We start from the raw sequence: 24432 nt of genomic DNA on the forward strand, positions 1-24432 counted from the left end.
GAAGTGATTGATACAGCCTCTCTCAAAGACAGAGCTGGAAGGAAGTTTTAAATTACGGGTGATCTAGAGAGTATCCAGCAGCAAAGAGGCTTCCCACTCCAGAGGAAGGTGAGATGCAGACATTCAGAAAAGGAAAAACTCATCTCTGGGGCACAGACTTTCAATCGCATTGCAGCAAGTACAGTACATTTTAATTTTTTTCACCTGTTCAGCAAACTCCCTGGCACCGGCCACTTCCCAAATCACTGGTGCCCTCTGACCCTCCCCGATGCCTCCCACACTCTTCCCCATGCAGGGCAGCAGCCACTGTTGAGCATATTAAGCAGCTGGTAAAGCGGCCGCACAAAACCTAGAGCTTCTGATCACAAGGCAGGAGCCCCAGTTATTTCTTTGCAATACCTTTGAGGCATGAATAGCATTTGAATAGCGATGCTTTGTTGATAAAAGTCTCCGGAGCCTGATGTAGACGTAGCAGAAACCATGTGCTCAGAATCCCAGCCTTTGACAGGCTCTCTGTCTCCTCAAACGGGGCTCTGCGCGAAGGTGCAGACGCTGGGTAGCTGCCTTCTGGTTCTCCCACCCACAGATGTCATTTAAAAACACACACAAAAAAAATTTAAAAAAATCAATCCCTTCATTTCAAAGTTGTGCTTGAAAGACACACACTGTCTGTGCCATTGAAGCAGAGCAAAAAGGTTGATAGCTGCGAGACGCTCCCCATCTCCACGGCCAGCACAGAAGGTGCCCCAGAGGACGGTGCTGGCAGACGTGCCCTCCCCCCCTTCTCTGCCACCCAGGGCACTACGAGGAGGTGGCCAAGGAAGGAGCTGCCATGGCACAGCCCTGGCACCCCCCTGCTCCACATATGCCACAGGAGCCAGCTGATGCTGATGGCCATTAAAGAGCGTCAGGAGGATGCTGGTCCCAACCTCGTGCAGACCAAGCATCCTGTCTGGAAGGGGTCTGCCTGCTGTGCCCCCACGCCTGGCAGCGAGCAAGCCAGGAGCCTTGGAATGCCCTCCCTGCACCAGATGGCACCCCACGTTTGGCCACCACTTGCCTGATGCAGCCAGCTATAGTTTAGAACGTTCTGCATCACTCTGCCCTTCTTTGTGATTCTTTATCTAATCAGTCATCCCGTTTCCTCTGTGCTCCTCCAAGGGGGAAAGGAGAGCCAGCGCACGTGAGGAAAGCCTGGCACATCGCTGCAGCAAAGTGAGCTATCACCACACAGGGATTTTATCAGGCATCCGTACTTGCATGCTTTATTCCAGCAGCAGAAATGGGAAGGGAGTTTTCTGATACTTCAGGGGACAAATGAAGATAATTCACTTACTTTAAGAGTTAAAATATCCAAACGCATGATCTTTCGGGCATCAACAGCAACCAGTAAGATTCGTTCTCGTCTCTTTCTTACCACTGTACGGAAGCTAACCGATACCTTTAAAGCAACCTCCCAGGATATCCAGACATATATCAAAGCCAGAGACACAGTTGCACAAAGCACACAAAATAAGGGCAGTATTTTGCTGTATGTCAAGCTGGAACTAAAAATATGCTGTGAACACCCTGATTCTTTTGTCATTTTTCCACTACACTTGCCCTTGGAAATAATACCACTTAATATTGGGCGACTGACATCAAATTATTTTTTATTCCTGGCAAAGTAGTGCAGAAGTAGGAAAGAGTTATTGGTTGATGATTTGGAGAGGGAAACGAGACAGCGATTGGAACTGACTATTCCTGTTTGGCAAGATAAAAACATCCCCCTTTCATACACTGTTTCCCTCTATTTTCTTACAGAGAAATGTCTTATTTTGCATGCACAAAGGAGCCAAGATTTCAGTGCCTGGCACAAAGGCTGCAGATCTTATTTGCTGCGCTAGAGAGGCAGCAGATAATTTCCCTTTCTCTCCAAGCTCTGGCTCAGCAAGGGTAAGGGCGCTGCTGATCAAAACAAACCATGCCACAGAGGGAGAAGATGCATTACCAGCACAGTCCAGCAGCTTGTGATCGCTGGTTTCCAGTACAGTCTTCTGCAGTTACCTTCACCAGCTCTGAGCGCCGGGCTCGGCGCGTTTGGCACGCTGCTTGGCTTGCTCCACACGCCTCTTGGCGAAGGCAGACAGACCCCTGGTGCCCCAGCAGACCCCAGAGCTGCACCAGCACGGAGGTCCACCGGTGCCCGCGGGTGGCCAGGCTGGGACCAGCCCCGGGTGCTCCCCGTCCGCTGGTCCCTCCTTCAGCCGACCAAAGGAAACAAATGCTCAGGAGCACAGGGGTCCGGGCTGGGCAAGAAGTTGCCCCAGGCAGCTCTCCCGGTGTCAGTGAGCACACTGAGCTGGCTGCAGACGCTCAACTGTTCTGATTAAACCGCATACACACCACACCAGTATGTAATTTCTGTTTTGCAGTATTTCGCTTTTCTCCATACAGTTCAAGTCAATTCAAAATGAAAAGTTCTGCTCTGTGCAAAAAGATCATTTACATTGTGGTTTTATTGTGTGCTTTGTTACTGACAGTTGTTAGCGTTTTTCCCAATCAAAAAGCTGAAACAAAGTAGCTTTAGAAGATGAAATGAAAATTAATTTGCAGAAAATGTAGCCTTCTGAAGTTGATATCTACCCTATGAAAATAATCACTTTTGACCACAGACTGCTTTTTAAAAGAAGAAAAAGAAAAAAGAAAGGTGTGAAAATTGTGACCAGCTGCTTTTTGATTAGGAAGAAACAGTGAATTTTACATTCCTGCTATTAACTAACAGGCTTGCAGCAGGGGCCGGCGTTCTCAGACAGGACAGAGCTTGGGGACATTCAGCGCCACAGTTTTGTCTCCTTTGTGGGGCAGATGCTCGGACCAAACTCCTCACGAAACAGCGTCAGAGCAAGAATTATTTGCAGAAATTATCTTCCAATAATTTTCCATGATTAATGTACACAGGGAAATCACACGCACACTGCTCGTTCGATGTCTGACTACAAAAAGAGGGCCAAGTTCACCTAACAAGTGACTCACCGCAAATGACTTGCTCAGGTCTCTGGAAACCCCGTCCAGCTCGCCTTGGGAAGGAGCTGGGAGCACTGCAGAGCGGTTTCCCATTCACATTTGCAGTCCAAGCACACGGACTCAGAATCCTCCCCCACAAGGCTCCACGCTGCACCGAGCTGCCAGCAGCCCAAAGGTTCTGTCAATCGCCTGCGTGGAGGAAAACACTGGGGCACGGCTGCGCCCGGACGGGGCTCCTCGTGGGCACGCCTGGCACCCCGCACCACCTTCCCTGTAAAACCCTGGGGCAGGTTTCCAGCCCTCGCTGCATCGGTGGGTCTCTTGGGACCAGGTAATGAGGAGGATGTGTGTCACGCCCCAGAGCAGTGACCAGAACAGACACTCCAAGGCGCTAAGCCTCCCTGCCGAGAGCAGAGGCAGCTGTGGGGCCACGGCAAAGCACGGCACAGCTGTGGGGCAGAGGCATCCCCAGCCTCTGGGGCCACCAGAGGAGACCCCCAGCCAGGGCGGGGCCCATCCCCCTGCCCCGCTCACCCTGTCCACCCCCCTGCTTTGCATCAGGCAAGCCAGCAGGCAAGGTCAGGAAACAACATTCTTGTGCCAAAAGTCTACAGCAGCTGCTGGGATTTCACAAGGGATGACAAATGAGCACAACACCTCACACTAGAAATACACAACAGAAACCCATGTTGTTTTCCACATTTCAAAAACATCTATGAATTAATGATTCAGCTCATACCTACAATTACAGGAGAGGCGCAGAAGAGAAGAGATTGGCTGAGCATCCCATTGCTCACCAGTCCCTACTCCCATTTCTGCGGCAATGCTTCTGCCTCCTGTAGTAGACAAAATTTGGCATCCACATCACCCGTTATCAAGATCTGGAAGATGTCCCTAAAACTGCAGCCTTAGACTTCACAGCGGCTGCCAGGGACCTCTGCTGCACACTGAGAGCAGCCAGAGGAGCATTTACAGGAGAGGTCTTAAGAAATTTACCGATATTTTAATTTTTATATATATATATATACATATATAAGTGCCTTACAAGTAAACGTGCATTATTGTTTGCACTGTTTATTAATGTGGCACAGCATCCTTGGATACCGTACATTGATTACGCTTCCCATATGTCTCCACTGGCCATCCTGAGCCAAATGTCTCCCTCGCATATCCATTGCTAAACGCTCGAATTGGAGCAAAAGTTTAAGGAAACTTAAATCTTCCAGGCCTCTTACCACAGATTCTGGTTTTGCTGAAACACTACAGACACTGATAGTATCCGTGTATCCAAAAGCAGGGGCAAAATGTAGCTAAGCTCCCCAGATTCTCCACATGCATCACTGCTCCAGGAGAGACTGGACCATAGCATGAGCGCTTCCACCACCTGGCACGGCTGACACAGCCAGGCAGCACTGGGGGGAGAGCCCTCTGCTCCCTGCACAACCAGCACACGGTGCGAGCCTGCACCCTCCTCTCCACCCCAACGTGAACGAGAAAACGTCTGTTCTCCTGTGGGGCTAACATCCAGCAGCCACTCACCGTGACAAGGACCGTTTCCCACGGCCAAGGGAGCCCGTGCCGCGGCACAGGCAGGCAGCAGGTCTCCCTTCCCGAAGGATTTTGCAGCAGCACATCCCTCAGTAATTTCCTCCCTTGTTTAACAAGAAGTTACTTAATTTTGTTTTGAAGATACGCAGGGCTGTTAATTGCAGTTCTAACACGTCTCTAATAATATATCCTTTCTAATTGTTTATTGCTTACCTACCTTAAATACATTCACAAATACTAATGTATTCTCTGCACAATCAGTGATTCCTACTCAAAGCATACTGCGGCACATTTAACACAAAACCTTGAGTTCATTTTGCTGAACTCTTAATTGATGCCCTTTCTAACCGTGCTCCTTTGAAAACTAGCTTTCAGTCACATCCAAATTGCAGCCTGACTTTGTAAATCAAGGCAGAAGAAAAATACAGTCATGCAGCAGACGACATTGCAGTGACATCATCTGCAGAGTAAGAGGCCACCAGTAAAAATAGTATTTTGAATCTTGAGTTTTCAGAAAGGAACTTTAACTGCTGGCGCAGCTGCTTGCTGGGGAGGCAGTAGCTGATGCCACCCCATAAAAGAGGCAGCTGGAAGCAGCAGTGATGGAGGAGTTACAAACTGGCAGAGTTACCAAAGAGCATCCTACCTCGTAATGGGCCACGCGCTGGGACTCTGATATTAGCTGAGCGCTGCACACTTTGCAGTAGCTTTCAGTGAATAACTCCTGGTCGATGTCAGAGGATTTCATCTGTTCACAACAGAGAGAAGAGACAACAAGCAGAATCAGTTACAAAAGGCAGGCAGAACAGGACACATTTGGTGAGGGCCCCTGAAGAGATGAGCAAAACAACGTCCCAGGTGAGCGGTTCTTGCCACCACAAGGGAACAAAACCAGCATTATACAGGTGCGAGTGTTAAACACGGACGGTTGCCACCATCCCCAACATCTACGGTTCAGAGTCCCCGGGTTCATGCACAACCAGCCTGTGCCGAGCGTTCATTCCTCACCCTGCAAGAGCTCTGGGCACAGCTGGAGACCAGTGATGTGCCAGGGCGGCCGAACACACACCTGTGCCCGAGGACCCCAACCCACTGTACGCCCGCAGATACGGCGAGATTCCTCTGCAGCTCTGCAATCATATTTACTGTGCGAGCTACAGTTGTAAGCGGCTGTTCTTCTCCGTTACCTTTCATATCTAGAAATCCCACATACCTAACCAGCTATAGCACGTATCACTCACAGCTCAAAGCACACTTAACCATTTGTTACACAACACCAAAGAGTTGCTAAAGAGTTTTCTAGAAAACACAAACACTGCCACAACCTGGAGGAAGGTGTTTTTAAGCTGGAAGGGTGCTCTGCTATATTTCTCAATTTAGACACGGAAGGAAATTGCTTGTGTGATTTACTGGGCTGTGCTGTTCTCAAGCAGCTGTTTAAATATTTGTGCATTCCCCCCAACTTCCAGCAAGGACACTACTTACAAAACCAGCTTGCTGCGTGACCTGGCTCACAGGAATACTTTAGTTCTCTGTTCACCCGTTCGTGTTAAGCAAGCAACTGTAGGTACCCAGCTCTGAACCGATAACAAAGACACATATCAGGAAAGTTGCTGCTTATAATAGACCGAACCCAGGCAGAGCCAGAAAACAGCAGAAGTAGCTTCATAGGATATTTTTTTAAAAACACCAAAAACCAACAAAGAAACAAGTGCAATTCAAGAGGGAAAACAGAAGCCAATGCCTTCTAACTAATGCCAAAATAAAGTCTATTAATTCACAATCGTAACAAACCTGGGCATATTGAAGACTGATGACACAGTTTTTATAGAGTTTATCCCACTGGCTGGGAATAAAAACAACATGGAAATGAACAAGTTATGAGAGATGATTAGCAGAAAAACAATCAGGTGGAGAAAGACCTGGCATTGGTGGGCTGTGCAGCGGAGCTCAGGCTGGGTACACCCCAGACCTCTCTTGGATGCTGCTCCGGCCTGACAGCACGTTCCCTGGGCTCAGCAAACGAAGCTTTCTGTGCACACCTGCCTGCCAGCCCACACAGCAAGAGCTGCTGAGCTGGAGGTGGTTGCACCGAACCCCGAGATCAGAGGTCCTCAAACGACAGCCCGCAGGCCAGATACGGACCCCCAGGGTCCTCCATCTGTCCCCCGGTATTTACAGACACCCCCCCCCGCCCCCCCCTCACCCCCACCAGGGGTTGGGGGGGGAAACCAAGCAGCCGCAGATGACTGCTCGCCACTTCATCCGCGCGCCGGCCCCCTGGTTAAAAAGTTTGAGGACCCCTGCCCCTAGATGCATTGCTGCCTCACAATTATTAAGAACCCTGCACGTTTTATGAAAACAAGCAGCTGAGTGGACAACAGAGGTCCTGGTGAGACCGACCTGACCCTGGCTCCAGGAAAAGGTTTATTTGGGTGTTCATGGTCTATGGACAAAAAACACAGATCTCAGAGCTCCTCTGACGGTGCCCTTGCTCTCTGATTCTGCAAAGACATCTGCTTGTTTTCTTTTGCTGTCTGCCTAGGTTTAATCTTCATTTATCCTGCCTACAGAAACGCTGCATTGAGAAGCTTTCAAAGACACCCAAAGACCCTTTTAAGAGTACAAGATGTGTTGCAAAATTGCATCAAAGGCAAAATAAAGTGGGGGGAAGAAATCTGGCTTAAACACAACAGATTGACACAAGGCAAACCAAAGAATCTCATTAAACCTCAATCCAGCAACCAAGGCAGAGGCAGGTAGCATCGCCTTCATTTGCATGCGGTTTGCAACGCTCACCATATAAACTCTCATTGCAAAAACCAGAGTAAATCAAAAGCTGCTCAGTATTAGCTTAGCCCTTCTTGTTCTGATAATAGATCCCAACTCTGTTCTTCCTCGAACACACGTATCTCCTGAAGGAAGGGCTGTCTCTCACCACGTGCCCTTTGTTTACCCATGCAGCAAACTCACAGCTGTGGCTCGGGGCAACAGCTGCTTTGCTCCCATTCTCCTGCCCCACTCCCAGAACTGGGTGCATCATCCCCACTGGCAGGACCACGTTGCTCTGCCCAGCCGTCGCTTGAGCACCTCAGCAAGGAGCAGCTCTTTCTTGGCTGCTTTCACCCTGCTCTCTGCAGCGGGACAGCCGGGCACCACGCTGCTTTGACCTCCTTGAGCAGTTGGCTGGGTCCCACTGTTGTCTCGTTGCCATAGTCCAATTGAACTGCCGGCAAAAAGTGCTGCTCGGGGACCAGGTCTTTTTGCTTGACTTCAAGCACTGGATGCACAAGCGAGCAGCGATGCCACAGGAGATGGTGGGTCCTCGAAAGCCCTCCGTGCCCCTGGGAAGCACAGCGAGCCCAGGATCACTAGAGCTTGCAGGGCAGCAGAGCCTCTTGTCAGGGAGCAGAAATGTGTCCTCCTCATACCTGGGATCCTGGCAGAGGGTTTCACTGCTTGTTTTTGAATGCATTGCTTTTTAATAGTGATGAAAAGCACAGCAAGGCAGAGGAGTGAGGGATGCGGATTAGGGAGAACAGGAGAACAAATGAAAGCAAAGCCTCCTTCATGCTTCTGCATGAATATATTAGGCTAAACTGTAGAGAGGATTCAAGCATATGTAAGCTTGGCTACTTAAAATGATTAGAAAGCTCTGGTAACAATAACTGCTTCGGGCAAAATTTATTATGAAAGGTTTGACAAAAATAATAGATTCACCTTAGCAAGGAAGATTTTCACATAAGCAATCCACTACCAGCACCCATTTATACAAAACACCCTTGCAAAGCTGCAACTAAAACCTACACAGCCTAAGAACAAGTTAAAACCCAGGTACCAGCTATTGCCTTGAGAAAACATACTTTCGCTTGTCCCACATAAATGCAATAGAAGAGCAAAAGCCTCTTCCCCTTCTCAGCAGCCTCCTAATTATCTCTCTGCTGCTGGAGAGCCCCCAGATAGCTTCCCTCCCGAGTCCCTTCCAGAGGACTGAATTTGGCTGCTGCAACCTTTTACGTTTGGGGGCTTGGTTCCTTTGCTTTTCTTAAAATACGTTTTTTTCTGGGCTTTTCTGTTTTCCTTTCTAAGGTAACATGCTAGAGCAGTACATCAAACGGACCTCAAGGTAATACTCAGCGAAATGAATACACGAACACGCATCTCTCCCCGCCATGTGTTTCACAGCAGTCTCTCTCTCTCTCTGCAACTGTCCCCAGGGTGCAACTGGCTGGTCTTGCATGTAGACCATGGGAAAGGTCCAGGGCTGGTATCTCCCCTGGGATCTGCGCACAGACCCGTTTATGATGCCAGAACCAAGCGAGGGGCCTGCCTGCTGCCTACGAAGGGGTCGGTACAGCGGTCAGCAGCGAGGCAGCCGCGGGTGGCCAGCTGATGGCATCTGTGCAGAACCGCAAGGGCTCCCCTCTGCAGCGAGAGGCAGGCTCCAGGCACGAAGCCCTGGGAAAAACAGAACAGCCTTGTGTGGGTACCTGACCTAAAAGCAGCACTTTCTCCTGCACCAGAAAAGCTCCCTTTCCCCCCGCCCTCCCTGTTAGCCTTGTCTCAGCTACACTCTGCGTTACTGTTTTGTGGGTCAGCCTTAGCAGCGATTTACTCATTTCTTCCACCTGCAAATGTCATAAAAGGAGTTCATAAGCAATTAATATTTCTATTTTTTTTAATCACTTAATTCTACTCTGACTCTCCCTGCCTAACAGCTCCTAGAACTGACTAGCCTTTGGCTGATCCTCACCACGCCGCCCATCTGTGTCAAAAAGCAGAACGGAACGAAGGGTTTTCTCCACCGCCAGCCATTGCCGCGTACAGGGCTGCGAAGCACCACGTGCCTCCGGGACACCTGGGGGAGACCCGCAGGTGCTGAGCACCGAGGGACATGTGCCCTGCACGGTCTCAGAGGCTTTTCTTGCCGACGGCTGAGAATGAACACGGGACTGCAGCCTTCCAGCCAAGCAGAAGCACTTGGTCTGCACACCAAGGTCTAAACATCTAAAACTCTTTATCTCCTGCTCCTCAGGTGGGGTCATGAGCAGGGGGCCTCCACCACGCACACGGATCACTATCTCCTTTCAGAGGGGTTTATTATTGCCTGTCACGCTGGCACTCAAGTGTCGAGGCCCCCCCCCTCCCTGCCTCAGACCTGTAACCTCTGCACATGTCAGCTCAGCATCTCCAGGAATGGCAAACTGTGTTGTAAGAGACTTCATTTTAAATACCTTGTGCCATATGGCTATGATTCTTCTCAGCAGTTTCAGTGACTATAACAGCTTAATGAAAATCAATTTGATGAGGCTGACTCCAGTTTTTGGCAACTGTTAGAACGATGCTAACTAAGTTGCATTAAATTTCAGAGGACAGCAATTCACATATTGACATCAGAGACATATTCAAAGCCAAATTCCTTTTTAAGGATACGCTTTGCACCAGCTGAACCCCACCAGACATGGACACGCGCTGAATGCATACCTGTTACAAAGGAGAGCAGTGGAAGCACACCTGCAGTAAGTGCTTTTGCAATCCAGACCCAGCCAGGACACCAGAAGTGCTACAGGACCTCAGTTCGGTCTAAAGTGCCAGCTGGGTGGCTCCCAGTCGCAGCAGCCTTTTGCTGCTGTAACAGCCCTGGGGGTCCTCATTCGCAAGGCAGGAGCAGAAGCACAATCTGCAGTCACCGCTAGCAAATGCTTCCCCACCATGCTTCTGACAAATACTGTTGCAGTCTCCTTTCTGGCAATCTTCCCCCAGCAAACTGCTTCTATTTTTATTGTTGTATACTCCCTGTTATCACGTTCATCGCCCCCTTTTTTTGAGCGATGAGCTCAGTGAATAGGAAAATAAGTTCTTTCAGTAATGGGAAATTCACGACTGGTAGCAAAAGTTCCAGAGTACACAACAAAGAGGAACAAGACAGAGGTTTTCTAATTCTGAGTTTTGCCTTTTATATCACTTCACAGACCACCCTTGCTGTTGTTCACTGCCAATTATTTCTGTATTTCAACAATAAGCCGAAACCCATGAAAACCCCAAGAAGCTGCAGATGACTTCATACCGCTTCGGGGTAGGGAGTTTGAAAACACAGCACCACTGCTCGCCTGGCCAGCAAACGCAGCACCACTGCTTGCCTGGCCAGCAAACGCAGCACCACCGCTCGCCTGGCCAGCAAACGCAGCACCACCGCTCGCCTGGCCAGCAAACGCAGCACCACCGCTCGCCTGGCCAGCAAACGCAGCACCACCGCTCGCCTGGCCAGCAAACGCAGCACCACCGCTCGCCTGGTCAGCAAACGCAGCACCACCGCTCGCCTGGCCAGCAAACGCAGCACCACCGCTCGCCTGGCCAGCCCGCTGTCGGAAGCAGGTACCTCGCAGCTTCTCCAAATTCTCTTCCTGGGCTGCTGCTGGCGGATCCCGTGGCACCTACAGCAACTGCTCAGGAGGGGACATGTTAAGTGGAGGCAGCAAATGAAGGATCTAAATCTGAGATTACAGCCAAGTCCCTGGGTAACCGTTGTCTAAACTTTACAACGCGTCTCAGGTACAGGGACAAAAGTTACAGGCAGACATCCCAGAAGCTGCCGACTCAGCTGCTGCAACCACAGACCCACACCCCAACCCTGCCCTCACCCGGCTGAGACCCTGCAGACCCAGAGGACTCTGAGCAGGAGGCAGCAGTGACCTGTGGACACCATCCGGACCGAGCAGGAGAGGCGACCCCCACCCTGCTGCGGGCACTGCCTCACCACGCTCCGCCGAGAGCACCCAGTGCCAGCGGGAAGGCAACCGCTTCCCACCCTCTCTGCTGGCTCTGCCTCCCTCTGGTTGCTTCCAGCTGTATTTCTGCCTTTCCAATTGAACTTTTTAAATATTTTTTTTTTTTTTAAATCACTGTTTCTCAGTGCCAGATTTTCCCCCTAGCCCACGCCCAAACACTGCCACCGGGTTTAGGGGAGCATCCCCCCAGCTACCCTCTGCTCAGGGCTGCTCTCCCCGACACAGCTCGGACCCACACCCCTGCCTGCAACCACACCGGGGAAAATCCACTCGGAACGGCCACACCGAGACCATCAGCTGATGAAAGATGACTGGCTTTGCACCGTCATTTAACCAGCAGGTATCTGAGAGCTTGGGACACATCAGCCCCTCGGTCTGGCCCACCCGTGGTGCTGGGCACATGCCAGCATGCTTCACCCTGTGCCAGAGCTGCCCCGCGTGGGTGCTCATTCAACCACGTGCTTGTTGCACTGCACCAGGAATTTCTGCACCGGTTCATTTCCCTTACTGTACAACCAAGGACAAAGAGCACTATATGATAAAGCACGGAATTCAGCAACTCTGTTTCTCCCAGTCAAGTGGAAAAAAAAATAATTGTGGCCCCTTATCCAATTTACTCTCAAGGGCCTTAATCACCTTTCCCAGAATTAACAGCTTCTGAAACCTCCGTATTGGAGCACTAGAGAAACGGCAACTGAGCATGTGCATAAATGCCAAATGCAAACGATCCAAAACCCAAATGTCCCGATTTTCATGTTATCTATTATTTGTGCCTTTTGCTGCTGTCACTCTCTCATGGATCAACACCTTGTGTAACACTTCCTGGTTTCTTCTGTTGTTTAGTCTTGCAATAAAAAGGAAAAAAAGTCTTTACTAATAATTAATGGGCTTTCAGCAACTCTGTCACTGCACTTACAACAAGGCATCTGAAGACATGCAAAATACTGCCTTTTGAAGTGCCTCATTTCCCACCACTATCAGCATGATGGATGGTTGAGCCTGTTCCACAAGTGCAATTCTCCTCCTGCATTTATTGCCTTGAGAAAGGAGCACTCTGGGCGCCGGAGACCACAGCAGCATCCCACCACAGAGAGCACCACTGGCTACCGAGAGAAAGAGGCAGGGGCCGGGGCAGCACATCAGAGCAGCCAGCTTTCCCCAGGGAAGAGCATCAGGCAGCAGACACGGCGGGATGTCCCGCAGCAATGGTGGGACCCTGTGCAGCCCACCCCGAGCCTAGTGCAAGAGGGCAAATATGCAGCTGCGGGGTCTGCAGCCCCTGCCTGTACCAGCACCTGGATTTGCTTGCTCTCCTTTCACAGCCCCGGCGGAAGCAGGATGGGGCCCGCACCAGCAAGTGATGTGACGGAGCCTGGCAATCCTGCATCCCGATGGTGATGGTGGCAGCGTCCCTACCCACAAAGGCCTCACTACAAGCCGTGCGTGCTATTTTCAGTTTCTCCTGTTCTCCTGCCAAACCAAAAATTCTCCGTGTCCATCCAGCTGTGCTGCACATCTGCCACACATTGTCTTCCCTGTGTTTTTTGTTTGGTTTGGGGGTTATCTGTCATCTCCCTGCTCCCTCCGCTCCTGAAATCCTCTCTCGAGTCAGTTTGCTTCCCCTTCTGCATTCAGCCTCTGATGCATTTTGACACACTTTATTGGAGCCTTGAAAATCAGAACAAGATTGTGTGTGGCACGAGCTGGGGAGCAGGAGAGAACCCTGCACGTGGCCACTGCATGTGTCAAAACACAGAGGAGAGGCTGCAGAGAGCAACACGGAGGAGACGGAGCATCAGTGCCGACCAGTCTTAAGCTAAGCATCCCGAACACACAACTGCGCACTGCCTCCCCCAGCGTAAGCAGCCAAACTGCTCCTTCCTTGGGATCCTTCTTGATGTTTGCCAGGACTAAGGGACACTCGGACAGCAACAGTGTCCTCTCAGTGGAGGAGACGATGTTTTTGAAGGGAGCCTGGCAGCACCCACGTTGTGGAGAGGAGAATACCCGTGCTGGTGGCTGTCCCCGCCGCAGAGAGCGAGGAACACCACACAGGACGAAGAGTGCAGGCACACAGAGAGAGACCGGCTGCACACTCCTCCGCACAGGATTCAGCTGCAAGCGCAGGATCCCACCAGCAATGTCTCACCAAATTCCCCTGAGACTCATGAGCAGGGTGGGGAAAGCTACCAGATGTTCCCACCTCCTCACCTTATCACAGGTGCTACCCAGGTACCATTTAGAAATAGCAGAACCAAATAGCATAAAAAAAACCTGATGAGCATTCAGGAAAAAGTGCCCTCCGGCCAGAGCAAAGCCACAAAATGCAGATGATGCCTCCCAGGCAGAAAAGCAGCAAGGCCAAGGCTGTGGGTGCACCCGGTGTTCTGCATCCCCCAGCCAGCACCATGCCACACGGCATGGCACCCACTTGGCACGGGAGTGACAGATGTGCAAGCTCACGCATGGCAGTAAAACGCAGCTGGTGCCTTTTTGCCTGACTGACTGTCTGAGGTGGGAACAAAGGGCAAGCCGAGGAAGTTACAGGTGGGTAGATTTAGAGAGCAAAGGAAAGACCTGTGCGAGCAGCAGAGAGCAAACCCTCATGCTGCAAATTGCCTTGGGGGATGATGAAAAAAGGATGCTGCCAGGTTTAAAGGGAGCTACACCACAGTTCTGAGAGTGGCACCATTCCTTCCCTACAAATGAGTGTACTGGGTTACACACATGAATTGTTCTAACTATTCACACTACATCGTGTGGCAGGATTTAATTGCAAACATGTGCTGACTTGAATAAAAATACATTTTTAAGAGGAAGTTGATATATTGTGACAGCTTTAATAAAGTTTGTAGGAATTGAACAAAAAGCAATCACATTTTGTGCCTCAGGGCATCGATTCTGCATCCTGTACGCTTCAAGGATAGGGCTCTGGCACTCGCTCCAGCAAGGCTGGGTGGCACAGCTTGGCTGCTTAGCAGCAGGGACAGCCCAGAAACCTCCTGAAAGAAGGAGTTAAAACCCATGAAGGCTTCCACGGAGGCTATACTGAGACACAGAAGTTGATGTAGTCAGATGGCAGAGGGGAGGGACTCACTTGTATGGGGATGCGGAGAACTGGGATGGCTAAGAAACGAGGAACCCTGGCCTGGGACATCTCTGCCACTGGTTCCTCCCTGCAGCAACAGATTCCCCTCAACTAAGCCCTGGCCAACCCCCCACCCCTCCAACACAGCCTGGCATGAAGCCCTGGCACCCGCTCCTTTCCCTCCTGCTCGCCTCCCCTTTTAAATCCTCCCACCGCTCCCTGCTCCGCACTTCTTCCCACCCCTGCCACCCAGGGATGCAATTCTGGCAGCTCTCATGGTGCCCAGCCCCAAGCACCATGCTCCCCCAGCCCCTCTGAGGACCCACACCCCCCAGGGACCCCGCGAGGCATCAGGGCGTCGCAGGGCCGGGAGCACGGGGTGCAGCAAGGCACCTTGCGGCTAACATGCTGCAGCGCCAGGGCTACCATGTGATGCTTGTGGTTGCCATGGGAACAGTGGCTTCTCACAAAAAGATGCATAAATAGTCTCGGAGCCTCCGCGGAGTGCAGTTCACGCCGCGGGCACCCTGCAAGTCAGGGGGGTGCTGCTGCCATGCCCCAGTCCCTGTCCGCGGGCCGGTGCCAGGGCTGCGCTGCAGCACAAGCCGCTGCAGGGGGAGAAGCCGACGAGCAGCTCCTGCGCAGCCTTTCTCTGCAATTACAATCAGGATGCCACGTTTATTTTTGGATAAGCAGGACCTACTTTTTCCTGTGGCTCCCTAATAATGTACAAAACAGTAGGAAGCGAGTCAAGCTGAATCCCGTGCCTGCAGCTCGTAGCCTCTGGTACTTTGCATAATCAGGGCTTGTCATTCCCCATCAGCTTCAGCTCAGAAACCCAAGAGGCAAAGCCAAGTAAGGTGGCAACAAGCTTAGAAGAAGCCTTCAGAGAACAAATTTACCCATCGCTAATGGAGGATTATTTTAATACTGCATTCCTTGATAAAAGCCTGCATGCTGGCCTAACTAGCTAAGCTAAAGCATCTCTTACCAAAACCAGCTTCAGCCCTAACAACACTAACCCCAAATCAGTTTAATGTGTCACTGCTTGCTAGCCGACAGCATTAAAAGCTCCCTGCCCAGCAAAGGTTCACAAAGTTAGCGACAGCAGAAGCAGAGATGTTGCTGGTTATCCTCACTGTCATCCGAGGCTGAGCTCCTTTCCCTCCACACATATAGTATTTGCCAGCCAGAGCTGCCTCGCCAAGAGCCACCCAGTGAGGATTTATAGGAGCCCAGGTCTTCCCGCGGCAGCCAAGCAGCGCTGGCCAGGAACCCTCCCTACTTGTCATGATTGATGGACTCTGTTCCCTTCAGCTACAGCTCCCCTGCCATAGCAGGGCTTTTTGTAATCAATGAAATGATTTAGAAACATGACACCAGGAATGCAAATGCTTTCTATCTAAGTCCCCTAAGTTAGCAGGGAGCAGCTTTATAAACCCCTGGCCTAATTTAATTGCACATCCAAATTCCACATCCTTTAAAGGGTATCAGCAGATTTCATTGAACTTCTTCATACTATCATGTCATCTGTCAATTAGCTTTGTGTGCAACAGCAACCAACAAGGAGCTTTATCTTAAGTAAAACATAAAACATTTACATGTCTCCTACAGTCTTTTCTTTTTCTTTGCCTATCTTTGATTTAAAAAAGAAAAAACACAACCCTTTTTTGGTTTGCATTTGTTCTCTTCTAAGAGGCATCTCCCAGGCTCATCCACACAGAGCAGCAGCATGCTGGACTTTTATCTCAGACCTGCCTTATATTTGGGAGCATTTCAGCAGCAAGCCACTTGGATAATTCGTGCTTCATTTTCCCCTCTAGAAAAAAATCCACAGCACTATTCTGTCCCTTACCAACAGACAAGCAATGAGATATGGTTTATCAATGCCCGCTGTAGTGCTCCTGCTCCACATGTGAAAGGGTCTCCAGAAATGCAAATTATTCTATTTCATCAGTGAGAAATTAAACTGCTGTTGCAGAAGGGCCGGAATCGGCACACTCCAGGCTGGGCCCCAGCTGCTCCTTTTGGAGACTGACTCTGTTGCCAGGGTTTGGAAAGGTCTCCCTCTCTCTGCATAGTCTGGGGACTCCTGTTCCTACAGTATTTATCAGGCATCCCCTGTGGTAGCAAGAAGGAACAGAAAGGCATTAAAACAAGGTAATGTGTTTCATACAACATCGGTTTTCAAACTGGGGTTTCTAAGTTAGCCTTCAGTCATGGCCATCAGCCTTCCTTTTCTGGCTAAAGAGGAAATAAGGCTGAAAAATGCTTTCTGTATGCTCTGCAAAACAAGAAAAAATCCCTGTGCTTTGGTAGAGCCATGAAAATACCTTTATAAGTACGCACACACAGACCCAAAACTTCTAAAATGGTGCAGACTTCTCCAGAAAAGCAAACTGAAGAGACATCTCAGCTATACCACCTACCAGAAGCAAAGAGGTCAAGACCTGGCAGTAAAGGATTTCTGCGAAACAGGAAAGCATCCATCAGGTAACACCAAATTCCCAAAGCAAAGCATCACCTGGTACAATCAGAGCCAGATGAGAACTGAAGGCTCGTTAAAACACGCCTTACTCCTGAGAAAACTGAATGTAATGGGGTTCACCATGATCTGCATCACTGGCAACCGTGACACAAAACAGTCCCATGACCTCCCAGCACAAACAGCAACAGAGCTCACTCTGAAACAGTAACAGAGCTTGGTAATTGGAAAAAGCCTGGAATACAAACCAGCCTGCATTGCAGAAAGAGACTGTGAAACTCCTGAAGAGTTTCATAAATATGAATTAGTGAAGATAACTGTAGATGGCACCCAGAACTCAGTTCCATCCTGCTTTGCAATGTCATTTCTTGCCCAGCATCAGAGCAGTGCACTATGAATCAGCTCCTCGCACGCCTCTGTCCTCACACCCCATCCAAGCACATCCCATCCCCACGTGCCAGGCATCCCCCGTGAGCCCCCTGCCTGCGCCGGGAGCAGCCAGGGCCCGGGCATGGGCAGCACTGCAATGCACAGGAGCTGCAGCCCAGCACACTGAAATTGCAGTAAAAACATCTGACAATTAAAGAGAGAAAAATAACAGGTTCCCACACTCCGTGTGGCTCCTGTCCCTGCCAGACTCCTGCAAACTACAGCCACGTGCTTGAACATTAGACAGATTAATATTGCTACAATTAGTAGTATCATGAAGCATCTCTGGCAACAGGAAATAACATTGTCATAAACTTGTGCAACACTTAATATTTTCAAATGAACAGTTGGATCCACAGTTATCATCCTGATGCTTTCACCAGTGACACTGTAGGACAGAAAACACAGAAATGATTAATTAGTTTTCATTTTAAGTCAAGCTAAACTCCAGCTCTCTGCCACGTGCTGCCACCGAAGCCCAGGCTCCGCAGGGCTCACAGAGGCAGCAAACATGGATGTGGGGAGCACCAGCCTCCCGTGACACATGGTTATGGCTGCCAGCAGCTGAAATTCTCCCGGGTTCAGCCCAGCTCTGACCACAGGAACACAGGCACCACCAGCCAGCACCAGGCGCAGTCTGTGACCCCAGTGCGGCCCCAGCCCCCTGCCACCACTTGGTGTGGCCACCGGAGCAGCCCAGGCTGCGAGCCATGCCAGACCCACAGCCACCGCAGGACACAGCCACAGAGCCCACGGGGCCGGCTAACGTGCCCCACCCACGAACATTTCAGCTTGGTTTTTTGCATGGTGGGAAGGAAAAACCCCGCTAACCCATCCGTTCTCCACGCTTCTTCACCAAGAGCGCGTGGGTGCAGCCACAGACCCCAGAGCACTTCGAGGTCTGGGCACGGCGGGCAGCACCTCCATGCTGCAATCCGGATGGAAGCCCAGGGGCTATGCCAGCCTGAACGCCTTGGCCGTGCAAGTTTCTGCTTCTTACTAATACCATCAGCTCACACGTGCTTATTACACATCCAGTAACAAAGGAGCTTGCACAGCATCCCATGCAACAGGGGCTTTAACCGATTAATTTGTGGCTTAAAAAGCAGTGGGTGTTCACTTGCATCCTGTTCCTGGGGCTTCTGACAAGCTGCTCCGGGTGCTGTAGATCCAGTGCTCAGAGCTTTTCCCATTTTCTTGACGTAATTTTGAAAGCAGTGCGTGCCTCATAGCCAGAGCTAGCTGCTGGGTGTCATGTCTGTGGCTGTATCCTCTAAGAAAGCTTTAAATACCAATGTCTCACTTTGCCACCAAGTCCACCCACCGTTTTTAAGCAGCTGGATCAAATTTAGGAGTGGTTTTAAGTTCACAGCGCAGTTCCTTGCATCTCCTAGTGTTGCTACTGTGTTCTGAGAGCGCACATGCAGCTCTGTCACATCCAGCTCATGGGCAGTCAGGGCCTTTTTCAGGTACTCTATGTGACACACAGGTAACATGTATGTAATATATAAGCAAGTCGATCAATGGGGGACACAGGTGACACCTCTAAGGCCTCTACTGCAGAGGCTGACATACTGGAAAGATTGATTTATACTCTCCTGCCTTCAGAATTTGTTTCACCAACAAATATCTATTGGCAAGAAGCAGGTCCAAGCTTAACTACATCTTCTACACCATTTCCCCTTTAACAAGACAAAATAAATGTATTTCTGCTTTGGAATTAAGAGGAGCAACATTCTTCCCCCCTATCACTTTCCAAATGAAGCTCCTGAAAGCCCTTTTTGAAGCTTTGTGGTTGTATTTCCAGACCTGCTCCCCCTCCGTGCTCTGGAGAAATGCATTAAATGAGCCCTTTGAAGTGCTGCTGCACATGAGCCACTGGTGTGAGCTCAGCTCAGCTTTCGTCGTGCCCTGGAAGGAAGGCAGCAACCACCACTCACCTTCCCCTTTCCCTCTCACCCCACAGATGCCAAGGGGCACCGGGGCTGGAGCTGGCCCAGGTCCCCAGCGGGGACACAGTGCTCCCCCCACAGCAGTCCTCACCACCCACCACCTCCCTCCAAAAGCGACATCCAGCTCCAGAGCAAGCCCCTCGCAACTGGTGCAAGCCCCCTCCCCTCTTGCCGCATCCCACCCTCCACTCGGCACAAGGGCAATGCCCTGCGAGCTGCCCCATCTGCCCAGGTGCCCTGCAGTGGTGCACGCCTGGTGACCCCCTGCATGAACACCTGCAGCAATGCTGCCCAGTGGGGGGGGACCAACCGTACTGCACCCACAGGCCAAAAGACCCTCGACTTGGTGCCACCAGATCTGCACATTCCAGCAAAAACTCCCAGAACCAAACCTTGTACATAGGGGCAAAACGTCATCATGGGGTGAATGCCAAGCACACACATGAATCCCCCCTGCACAGGGAGCCGGGCAGGGTGGGCCACCAGCATCCCCCACCAGCACGTTAAAGGCCTAAAAGCTGTCAAGCATTACACAACAGGCAAGGTTTAATATTGAGAATATTCATCTCCAGCCATTTCTAGTTAATGGAACAAAGCAAACTGTCAAGAAAAACGGGAACATTACAGTAAAAACAACAACAAATTAAACTCTAATGCAATCAGAGAGCAATTAGGGATCTATCCTCAGGGAGCATTTTGGAACTCTGGGTCTTTCTCAAAATCTGATCTCTCTGCAACTTTATTCCTTTCTAATCAATAAATGAAGAAGCGGGTGGCATGGCTACCCCCTCCCTGTCCCCTGCAAAAATGCCACATCTTGCTCTGCAGGAGCAGAAGGTGGTGGCAGGTAGAAGCATTCACACCTCTGAGCTGAGAAGAAATGCAGCTGTCAGCAGAACAAGGTGCAAAGGCAGGGAGAACAGAAATCACTGCCTGTGTCTCTTGCAAGGTGACCAAAAACGCAAAGACCCAAATGCTCTTGTCCAAGAGCCAGGCTGAGCAGACAGCAGAGCATGAGAGACCCTGGAAAACCCTCTGGTTTCCTATACACAGCTCCCACAAAAGCTACTGCCCAGAAAATAAGTATTTAATTCCTCTCGACTTTTTAAACTTACCCACGTACATGCATATAGACAAACACCTGCTTAACCGAATTGCTCGAGTATGTTGCAGAAAGGAGCAGGATGCCACTTGGGCATCGGTCTCTGCTATGTCTGGAGTACAAGGAGCCTTCGGCAGCCCACGGTGGCACGGGTGCCCCATGACCTGTGCATTGCCTGGGCTGGCCTCTCCACCACGCCAGTAAGTCTGGAAAGGGGCGTTTGGCACATCCTTCCCTGCAGGGCAGGGCACACTGAGTGTGGTGACCAAGAAACTGCAGAACTGAAACAAAGGGACAAAGACGCACCATCCCATTAAGCCAGCGCCCACCCAGCCTCATCTACAAGCTGCCCGAAGGTCACAGCTGCAGAACCGACACAGCAAAGCCTGGCTCTGTAAAACCTTCCTTCAGGGGATGCAAACACAGTACAGGCTCTCTGCAGAAGAGAGGGTGGCATGGCATGGAGGAAAGCCTTCCTCCTCATTCCCTGAAGCTGCTGCTGTTCCTGAGGGCAGCCCCATCTGCACTGCGCAGCTCCAGTACTTTTCAGCAAGGGGTGTTTTTCACACTTTGTAAGGAATAACAGAACTTCCGTATGTCCTGCTACCTGCCTGGCAGCTGTCAGGGAGGCGACCCCCTCCACCTTCAGCCAGAGAAGGCACCTGTGCAACAGAGGGAGGTGGAAGCCTTGACCTTCATCGGTTTCCATACTCAAATCCACTCGGAGGAACATCAGCAGCCCCGTTTTGGCCTAGAAATTGGCCCAGTTCTGATCTCTCAAACCAGTTCTGGATCTCCAGTCGCACCTCCTTCCTTGGGAGCTTAGCCCAGATAAAGCGAGACACCCAGATCTGACAGTGCCCGGTGCCAGGAGCAGCCCCAGGAGCCCCAGCCTTGCCTGGATCGTCTCAGACCCTACAGTGATTTTGGAGGGACTTCTGGGAGCCCTCCCAACCCTGAAGAGCACCTTGCAATGAAAAAGGGTCTGATTAGAGACTCGCGGGTCTGAAAAAGATACTGACTTTTGGTGAAAAGTCACTTCTTGCAAAGGAATAATCCTCAAAATATCCCCACTGTTGGTGTCTGCATCTGATCACCGACGTGGGGGATAAGGGCTGTTTGTTGGTGGGACTGGAGATTTTTCCTCCCCCCAACAGCAAAACCCCCGCACGGAGGGATGATAAATCCATAGCTGGACCAGACTGGCCATCAGCATTCCCAGGCAGGTCTCTGGGCATGACAGGGGGGAGCTTGGTGGTGCAGTGCCACACAGCGAGCCATAAATCCCCCAGGAGAGAGAAAGCTGGGCTGCTCACTGGGAGCAAGGTGCTAAGTCAGCAAGGATCAACTGGCTGCCCTAATTCTTTTGCGAACTGGAAGCAGCAAATAAACCAGATTCAGGCAAATATCAGCAAAACATGTCCATACACAGACAACGCCTTTTCAAGAAGGGCTCATCAGCAATGCTGTGAATAGCTAGGGAGGCCTGTCAGGGGTGCAGTACGTGCTCTAGAGCACACCTGGTAAAGTGGAAACGCAGCAGCAGTCCACCTCCTCTGGGCTTTTCAGCACAGGAGAGGGCAGAAAAGCCTGAGGGAGGAAGGCTGGATGCGGGAGGAAAGTTAAGACAGCACAATTCAAAGCCAAGAGAAGTGACTTCTGAAACCTGCACACACGAACCAGCCAGGTACACGCAGAAATGCGATGTGGACTGCAATGTATGGGCAAGGATTCATTATTTGTGGTGACTTGGAAGGGACTAAGAATAATCAGATAAAATCAGTTGGGAGGGGTGGAAATCAATCTGAATTTTGGAACAGTCCCATCCCAGGATGTGGCCAGAAGGCAGGATCCTCCCTAGGGAAAGGGATGCAGGAGGTGCCAGAGCAGGTGCAGGGGCACTGGGATTTAGGAGGCTTATAATCGACAGGTCCACACTGCTCTGGGAGTAGTAAAGGATTCCTGCACTCCTGCCCTTGATAAAATCAGGGGGAAAGACCCATTTTTACTCTAGAAAGCTCCTGTGCTGCCCCTCCCTCCTGTCCTTTCCTACAGCAGATGAGTCACTGTCTAGAACCTTTATCAAAAATACCTCTTACAAAATTGTTTGTCGAGTCCCTGCCATTCCCCGCCTCACAGCACAGCGCAAGGAGAAGTAGCAGGAGATGCTCCAAGTCACTGTCCCTTTCCTGGGGAATGATGAGGGCCCCAGAGCTGAAACCCCTCTGCCCAGTGTCCCCCCTGCCCCTCTCCAGCAGCAGCCCCCTGCTCCCCCGGGCTCACCCCTTCCATTCCAGGGCCAGTTGTTTGTGTTTTGCAGAGAGATTGCACGTGCTCATGCGAGAACCAACAGCACAATCTCACTCAGAAAATGCAAACTGGTGATTTTGAACTGCCTCCTCAACGCGTTGCAAACCTTGTTCTTCGCCCAGCTGAAGGCGAAGGTCACTTCAACGTCAGAGGAGGGCAAAAGGAGCTTGTGGCTGCCCAAAGGGCTGCAGTGGGAGCACGTTTGGCATCAGGAACTGAAGGAGCACTGCCCAGGTGTGGTATCACTAATCAACGCATACAGATCGCCTGCTCAGGGATCAGTTACCAGAGATCTTTCATGCAGCCCAAAACAGCAGTCACCTCGGTCATGCTGCATGAAGACCCCTTTTGCTTAGGCTCTCAGACCCATGGGCAACTCCGTCACAACACAGGGGGTCTGCCAGCCCCACGGAGACCACAAACTGATCCCCCTTGGCCAGCCAGGAAGCAGCCGTGCAGGCCAGCCGCTGCGGCCAGTCGGGCCCAGGGGTGTCCCCAGGGATGGCAGCCCCAAGTGCTCGCTGCCTCCCTGGAAACCTGCTTTTGGTCTCCAAGCAGTGCTGACTTGGGAAGTTCTCCAAACTTCCTAAACAGAGAGAATGGGCTCGTCTTCCTGCATCTGCAGACAGCCGTGCCCCATCCCACAGCAGCCCCCGTTCCCACGCTGCTGTGGAGCCGCCCGTGCCCGGTCCTTTCAGTAAAAGCACCCTGAGCTGCGAGGGGCTGCCCGGCACGGGGGGCTGCCCGCACCGCCAGGCCTGCCCGGCTCACAGGTGGATGCAGCGCTCAGCGAAACTCCGCCGGGGCCGGAGCCCTCGCACAGCCGCCGCGGGTGACCCCGGAGCACCGCCGCGGGTCCAGGCGGGCACAGGCGCCGGGTGGGACCCCCGACCCCAGCTCCCCCTCCGCGGCAGCGCCTGCGTTACCCAAACCGCTCCGGCAGCCTGGCTGCACCTGGCAACTGATGCCAGCAAGCGCAACGGATCACCTCCCACCGCCCTCCCGCAAACGCCGTAATTAAACAGCTCCGATTTCCCGGCAAACTTTCCTCCAACTCTCCCCAACAGATCCCAGCAACAAGCAACGCGCGGGCGGGCGGGGACGCGCCGGTACCTTGGTGCCACCGGCCGGGCTGCGGCGCGGCGGCCAGCGGGGCCGCTCCAGCGATGCCGCCGGGGAAGGCGCAGGGCCGGGGCTGCGAGCGCGGCGCCCCCCGCCCGGCTGCTCCCGCCGCCCAGGCCGGCTGTGCCGGGAAGGCGCCGGGCGCCGCTCGCTGCGGCTCCAGCTCCGCCCCCGGCGGCGGCGATTGGCTCCGCCGCGCTCCGCAAGGCCGCGCCGCCCGCAGCCCCCCCCGCCGCAGCAGCCCCCGCCACCGGCGCCACCGGGAGCGACCCCCGCGGCCCCGGGCGGGCTCGCAGGTGGGGGGAGGGCAGAGCCGCCGGGGGGAGGGGGGTGGGGTGGTGGTGGTGCTGCTCCTTGCGGTGGAAACGGAAGGATGCGCAAATCCGGTGTGCAGGGCACGGGCTGCGAAGGATATCGCAGGCTCGGGGGGGGGGGGGGGGGGGGGGGGGTAACGTATTTACTCTCAGATTCGTACTTTTGCGGATGACGCACTTATTTTAATACCCTGGATTTATGGAGTGAGCACGCCTCGCGCTGCAGGCGCCCGCCGGGGGTAAGCCCCCCGCGCAAGGATGGAGGGCAGGATCAGCTCTCAAGGCAGC

General features: G+C 52.0%; 1 protein-coding gene across 2 annotated transcripts in view; it reads right to left on the reverse strand.

Moving 5' to 3' along the window:
* Nucleotides 1-24002, reverse strand: part of ZMAT4 (zinc finger matrin-type 4) — a 67037-nt gene extending 43035 nt beyond the window's left edge. The window contains exons 1-2 of one of the 2 annotated variants that reach the window (XM_040617917.1): nucleotides 23822-24002; nucleotides 5201-5302 (exon numbers count right to left, since the gene is read on the reverse strand). In XM_040617917.1, the coding sequence (XP_040473851.1) occupies nucleotides 5201-5302 (102 nt within the window). In that variant the 5' untranslated portion in view covers nucleotides 23822-24002. The remainder of the gene's footprint in view (nucleotides 1-5200; nucleotides 5303-23821) is intronic. The other variant, XM_040617916.1, reaches the window with a different exon arrangement.
* Nucleotides 24003-24432: the final 430 nt, after the last annotated feature.

The sequence above is a fragment of the Falco naumanni genome, chromosome 19 (genome assembly GCF_017639655.2).
Source record: "Falco naumanni isolate bFalNau1 chromosome 19, bFalNau1.pat, whole genome shotgun sequence".
NCBI classification, from domain to species: domain Eukaryota; kingdom Metazoa; phylum Chordata; class Aves; order Falconiformes; family Falconidae; genus Falco; species Falco naumanni.